Source organism: Colobus angolensis, unplaced genomic scaffold, assembly GCF_000951035.1.
Source record: "Colobus angolensis palliatus isolate OR3802 unplaced genomic scaffold, Cang.pa_1.0 Scaffold8, whole genome shotgun sequence".
Taxonomy (NCBI): domain Eukaryota; kingdom Metazoa; phylum Chordata; class Mammalia; order Primates; family Cercopithecidae; genus Colobus; species Colobus angolensis.
In genome coordinates, this window is record NW_012121820.1 from 8,686,215 (window position 1) to 8,692,829 (window position 6,615).

Sequence of the window (6,615 nt, forward strand, 5' to 3'; positions counted from 1 at the left end):
ATGTATCTTTCAAAATCTATTTAAATCTTGAGATTTCATGAATTAAAATGATATAATTATCTCTTCAGAAAAGGTGTTTAATGTAAGGTAATTATGAATTGAAACACAACTATGAACTGGACTACAGACTAAGGAAGACATAGGAAACCTTTGCTCTTCCATTAGCAAGTTTTTTGTAAATTTGTCAAAACACATAAATTCTACAGGTATCACAGAAACAGAAAGTGCAAAGTGTACATTTAGACATGATCAAAAGTGAAAAATCACTAGGCAGCTGAGAGTTTCAGATATTCTCACAAAGACCTTCCCATGAGTAGACACATACCTTTGACTAGTCCCAAAATTCAAAGGTACTTGGCTGCTCACAATTTCCAGATAATTCAGATTTCTCTGACTATGCTAGACAATCATAACAAACACGGGAGGTTGTAAATTAACACTTCTTTAAAACTCTGAGATCTCTAAAAATTACTAATGAGCTTAAAGAAGGAACTTGCCAAGGAATATGTGTGTATGTATGTGTGCATATGTGTGTGCGTGTAGTCTACACAATGGCTTCCTGAAACTACAAAGAACAACAAAGAATAGAGAGCTGAGGAAATGGTGAAATATGGACGTAGTCACACTGGAGACTTCTTTGTAGGAAAAAAAAAAGGTTTAGACTAGCTGGATAATATCAATTATTACAAGAAAAGACTTAAATACACATACATACATACACACACACACACACAAATGTGTACCTTCCTAAATAAAACAGATTAAAATCATAAGACAAAAAATAAACCAACAAAAACCCTGACCACATCAAGTGTATCTACCAACAAACACTGATCTCAAAAGGACAATCTTACAGAAGTTTATGAATATCAAGGACTATGTACTAGAAAAATGGAGAACTGCTCCAAGTCAAAACTGCCTTAACTTAATATCAACAAAACAAAATGATCACAGTGACCTTTGAAAACCAAAAGGTCCTAAAAATTAGATACCAATGACATCATAAAAACGCCTACCTTCAAAATGAAAAGGGATGAAGTGAAACTCCTCTTAAACTTCAGAACTGAAACTTCTATAAACTCAAGTCAGAATGAACATCTCATATGCCAGGGTTTTTCTGGTAAAGTCCTGACTTGTGATTGTATAAACATTGGACAATACCTCCTTTCTCAAGTATAATCAAAGTTGTATAAACAGCTTATACAAAGGAAGATCAAATATGTTTCTTTGAAGTGTTGACTCTCTGTGGTTTACAAAATGCAAAAGTCACTATTTCAACTACTTCAGGGACCACAGCATAACAAAGGAAATTGACACTGCCTTGAGAGAGACAGCTGCAAGCTTCTGATAATACTTTGAGAGACAAACTTTATAGGACTGCTCAGATACTTCTTTGAAACAACCTAAGTGGTTTTTTGTTTGTTTTTGATCTGGGGCTATTAAAAACAACTTGAACTTAAGGCACTATTAACCAAGAAGTGGTCAAAATATATTTGCAAAATGGATTCACAAATGTAATGATGGGAATCACGAATTTCATCAGCAATCTTTGTGAATTATCACAATAAAACAGAATTTCACCTAAAAAGTATTACTGAATTATCAACATTTCTATAAAAAATATTTTGATAAGTAATTCATAACAATATTTTATGATTCTTCACAGAACACTATTACCAAAACAGCCTGACTCTGATAATGCAGTTCTCTTATCTGGGACTTCCCCAGGTTCCAGACAGTTTCAGCACTTGCTCATAAATGAACAAGCCTGGTCAACAGAGCATCCATGGACCAAATACTAGTGGATGCTTCTCTCCTAAGTCAGATGGCCATGTGGATGGCCAGCATCCCAGGAATGCACTCTACACCTTCCACTATGCCACTTTTTTAAATTATTAACTCTTATATGAGACACCAATCTGTCATCACTCAATCACACACACACGAATGTCAAACTCACGAACACAAAGGGCATTTCCTGCACTGGGGTTGTTGGAAACACACGCCATTTGAATTTCTGAAAAGACATCTGTATCTTTCCAAACACAAATAATGGTGTCTATGAAGTAGTCACTTACAGTTTTGACTAATTCTCAAAGCTTTCTCCCATTTCAGAACTCCCATAAAGTTCATATTATGTATAACTATTTCTTTTTCCACACAGAGTTTGATACGGATTACAACAAATATACATGATAAATGGACAACATTTTTAATAATAAAACTGTGTCCCCAGCTTACCCCAATTCATATGTTGAAGTCCTAACACCCACCACCTCAGAATGTGACTGTATTTGGAGACAAGGTTTTTAAAGAGGTAATTAAGATAAAATGAGGTCATATGGGCATGACTTAATCCAATATGACTGGTGTCCTCATAAGAGGAGATTAGGACACAGACAGGTATAGAGGGAAGAACATGGAGACACAGGGAGATGGCCATCTACGAGCCAAGCAAAGGCCTCAAAAGAAACAACTCTGACAATGCCTTGATTTCAGATCTCTAGCCTTCAGAACGGTGAGAAAACAAATTTATGTTGTCTAAACCACCCACTCCATATACTTTATCATGTCCTAACAAACTGATGTAAATGATAATAAAATTGATCTGCTTCAAATTAGGCAGTCTGCTAGTTACAACGAGCAGGTAATCACCAGCCACTTAAGAACCCAGTCTTGCAATGCTCTTCTCTTGCACTTTTAATACATTTTTTAAAATCCAAAAGGTACAGGAATGAGCATGCCAAGAAACTTTAATCCTCTGCCCAAGATTATGTAACACAAGGCAAAGAGGGAAACAAAACTCAGATTCCTAATCCTCTTTTCAATTAAATCAAGGCCTCAGAGAAAGAAACCAAGAAGAACCAACGAACATAGTTCAGAAAGAAACATTAACTAGTGTGCATTTATATTTGGATCACTGTGGTACTATAGCAAATATCTGCTAACATACACAGAGACCTGTGAAACAGGGGTACTTTCAGAGAGGCATCAGAGTGAGGCAGTTAAGAGCATGGCCGGGTGCGGTGGCTCACGCCTGTAATCCCAGCACTTTGGGAGGCCGAGGTGGGTGGATCACGAGGTCAGAAGATCGAGACCATCCTGGCTAACACGGTGAAACCCTGTCTCTACTAAAAATACAAAAAATTAGGCAGGCGTGGTGGCACGCACCTGTGGTCCCAATTACTTGGGAGGCTGAGGCAGGAGAATCGCTTGAACCTCAGAAGGCGGAGACAGCAGTGAGCCAAGACTGCGCCACTACACTCCAGGCTGGGCGACAGAGTGAGACTCTGTCTCAAAAAAAAAAAAAAAAAAAAAAAAAAACATGGACTTTGGACCAGACCCCACGGATATTAAAATCCTAGCTCTGCCTCTCGCTATGACTTCTCCCAGCAAATCACTACCCTGTCTGTATCTCAGTTTTATCATCTGTAAAACAGACATACAGGGATATCTACCACCCAGGATTATTGTGAGGTTCAAATGAGTCAATAAACTGAACCATATGAAGTTACCGTTTTTATGGTTCAAAGATGGTCAAATATCAGCAATTTCATATGCTTCAGCAGGAGACATGGAAAGCACTTAGAACAGTGCCTGGCACCCGCTAAGTGCAATATGAGTGTAATAATCATTACTATTACAGTCTCAGCACACTACGCTAGGGTGAATCCAAAGCCCATCCCAACCACCTATTTGCCTTCTGCAATGTTTGTGCACCTCAAACACCCCCAAGCTCAAACAGCCCCTAAGAGTGCTGTCCAGGCAGTCAATCCCTTCTCTTCACCTCTTGGTTGCCCTGCACTTCCACACCCTGAACACTTCCTTCTTTAGAGCTCATTCTGCTGCAGGAAGTCAGACGTCTCTGTAAAATAGAAGTAACCACACTGCACCTCAGAGAAGCATGACTTCTTCGGTCTCTAGTCCCTACTTTTCTCCAGATGTGGCAGATTGGCAAAAGACCCGGGATGTCCACAAGGGAAATTCAGGAGATGAGATTTTCTAGGATCAGCCACCATTCTGATCTTGACCTAAAGCAATTCCAGGTACCACTAGGATTTGGTGCTGATATTTACAAAACAACTGAGGCCTGAAAAGGGCACAGTCTGGCAGGGTTCAGCGACCCGGAGTAAAGAAGGAAACACGTTTCCCAACTGCTCTGGACCTCAGTCTCCCCATCTCAAAAATAGCCTATATTTCCTTACCTACCTCCCAATGTCAGGTTCTTAGGAGCTGAGGAGGATGTGAAGACCATTAAGAAGACACCCTGAACATCAGTATTAAAGATGCTATCCTACAGTGGGGACACTACCAACAGCATCCTCTGAAACGCTACTCTCCACCATCCCCTCCCTTGCTAGACCCTCAACCTTTCTTCGCATACCTTCAGCCTTAGGCGCAAAGCTTTTCCGCTCCACAGATCCCCACCACCGCACCCCTCAAGTGGGACTTGGGACCCTTGAAATTCCACTCGGCCTTCCTCTTGGCCAGTTCTCGATCCACCCCCTTAAAGAGATCCCTCACAGATTCTCACCCTGCTTCAGCATTCGCCCCTACCTCCGTGAGTTTCTGTTTGGACAGCGTTCCCCCGAGTGGCCCGGCCTCAGCAGGTACTCTCCCTAACTTGTCCCCACGTTCCTCAGCAGAGTCTCCCCACAGCGAGTGCTCCCTGTAACCGGTCCCAAGTCTAACCCCCTTAGCAGATGCTCCCCTCAGCCGGACCCTCACCCACCAGACGTCCCCCCAACCCCCTCACTCAGCAGGTGCCCCATCAGCTGGGTCGCTTCGCTCCGGGGACTCCCACACAGGTGTCTCCCCTTAGTCAGTTCCCGCCTTTCCTTGCCCTGCCCCCATGCCCGTCCTCTTAGCCAGTGGCCCCTCACCGGCGCGGCGGGTTCCTCAGCTGTACCGTCTCCATGGCGCTGCCGGCAGCCGCCCAGACCCGCTCACTGCTCCATCCTCCCCGCGGACCTCCCTGAGCCCGCCCCGCAGACCCTCCCACACTTCCGCTTTCCGCCCCTACCGGAAACGGAGCGGGGCGCGGGAACGGGGCGGAGCCACAGCCCTGATCACGTGGTTCGGGCGTGAGTCATGTGGCGCCGTGAAGCTCGGACCCGGAACCGCCAAGTGGTGAAGGTGCCTCAAGGCGGTGCCCGCTAGTCTCTAGGGTGTCGGCGGCGTAGTCTTCCTGCGATACTGGAGCGCACAAAATACTCGGTCCTGAGGCCGAGAACGCACCTCTACCTGGGTCCTGGGCCCCATTTTACAGACTGAGATGCGTAAAGCGCCTCCTTTAGAGGAACTGACGATTCTTAGCAAACCAAGTTTTGCATGATTTTGGTGAGGCCGCGCTGCCCCAGCAGCGCCTGGAGGTATTTGTGGTTTTCTGTCCCTTACCTGGTTGAATTCTGGTCCCAGCGGGTACCCTGCACAGTTTCTCCTAGGATGTTACAGAGCATCCACGCGCAAATTGCCCCCGTCTTTCTTAAAGGCCTCTCCTTTAAGTCAGTTTGCAGACATAAAAATAAGCAACATTAATTAAGCATTTGCCATGTACTTGTCTTAATATATTATTTAATCCCCCATGTCAAGCCTATAAGTTCATTCCCATTTTTATTTAATGATTTAACACAATGCCTACACGTTTTCAGTGCTTTACCTCATTTAATACTCCTAACAACCTAGACGGTATTATTCCTATTTCATAAGGCCAGAGAGGTGAAGTATCTAGCCCAAGGTCACATAGCTTAGAGTATAGGTTTGGGGATTTAAATCCAGGTTGGTCTGATCTCAGGGCCTGCACCACCAAACTGGACAGCCATGGATATATGTAACCTCTTTTTGGGCCTGAGAGACAGACCTTTCTCCCCACTCAGCTCCGGCTTCAGCTATTGTACTTCCGAATGCCGCTACCATCAGTGAGTATTAGGAAAATGGCAGATTCTACCCAGCTGACCCATGGGGGAAAGTTATAGGAGAAAACGTAACCAGAGCAATCTCTCGCTGTTTTTAATTGCCTTGCTTTTCCCAAGGATATGCCATCTACAGAACATAACACCTGAGCACCTACCCTTCAGGGCCACCCAGGTATGGCATCCCATGCACCCAAAACGGGATAAAGGAGCCATTCCCTGACACAGGAGGAAAACATTTGCTGAGAAGCTACTGTGTGCCAGACACAATCTTGGACTTTCACTTAATCCTCAAAACAGCCCTATGAAGAAGTAGCTACCGTTAACAGATAAGAAAGCTGAGACCCACTGTTTCTACAGCTAAGGAGAGCAAAGGTTTTAACCCAGGACTGTCCTGACTCCACAACAGCAAAATTGTTGTTTTGTTTTTGATGTTTTGTAGAAATAAGATCTCCCTATTATTACCCAGGCTGGTCTCAAACTCCTGGGCTCCAGCAGTCCTCCCACCTCAGCCTCCCAAAGTGCTAGGATTACAGGCAAGAGCCGCCACACCTGGCTGAATAGGAATTGGGTAAACATTTTTGAAAATTAAATACCAAATTACCATTACACAATGCCAAACATCTCTCATTTGTCCCCTTCCCAGGATTTTTCCAGAAGATGGACTCACATGATGGTCCCCCCCCCTTTTTTTTTTTTTTTT

At 43.7% G+C, this 6,615-nt stretch overlaps 1 protein-coding gene and 1 long non-coding RNA gene across 4 annotated transcripts in view; one reads left to right on the forward strand and one right to left on the reverse strand.

The window, feature by feature from the left end:
* The window catches only part of STK4 (serine/threonine kinase 4), a 113,314-nt gene extending 108,305 nt beyond the window's left edge, over nucleotides 1–5,009 (reverse strand). For 2 of the 3 annotated variants that reach the window (XM_011928971.1, XM_011928972.1), the window contains exon 1: nucleotides 4,884–5,009. In XM_011928971.1, coding sequence (XP_011784361.1) covers nucleotides 4,884–4,918 — 35 coding nt within the window. In that variant the 5' untranslated portion in view covers nucleotides 4,919–5,009. The remainder of the gene's footprint in view (nucleotides 1–4,883) is intronic. The other variant, XM_011928973.1, reaches the window with a different exon arrangement.
* Nucleotides 5,010–5,031: 22 nt separating this feature from the next.
* On the forward strand, nucleotides 5,032–6,533 carry LOC105502455. The gene is made up of 3 exons (XR_001000341.1): nucleotides 5,032–5,372; nucleotides 5,795–5,918; nucleotides 6,033–6,533. It is a non-coding gene; the product is annotated as an uncharacterized LOC105502455 (long non-coding RNA).
* The last annotated feature ends 82 nt before the right edge of the window (nucleotides 6,534–6,615 follow it).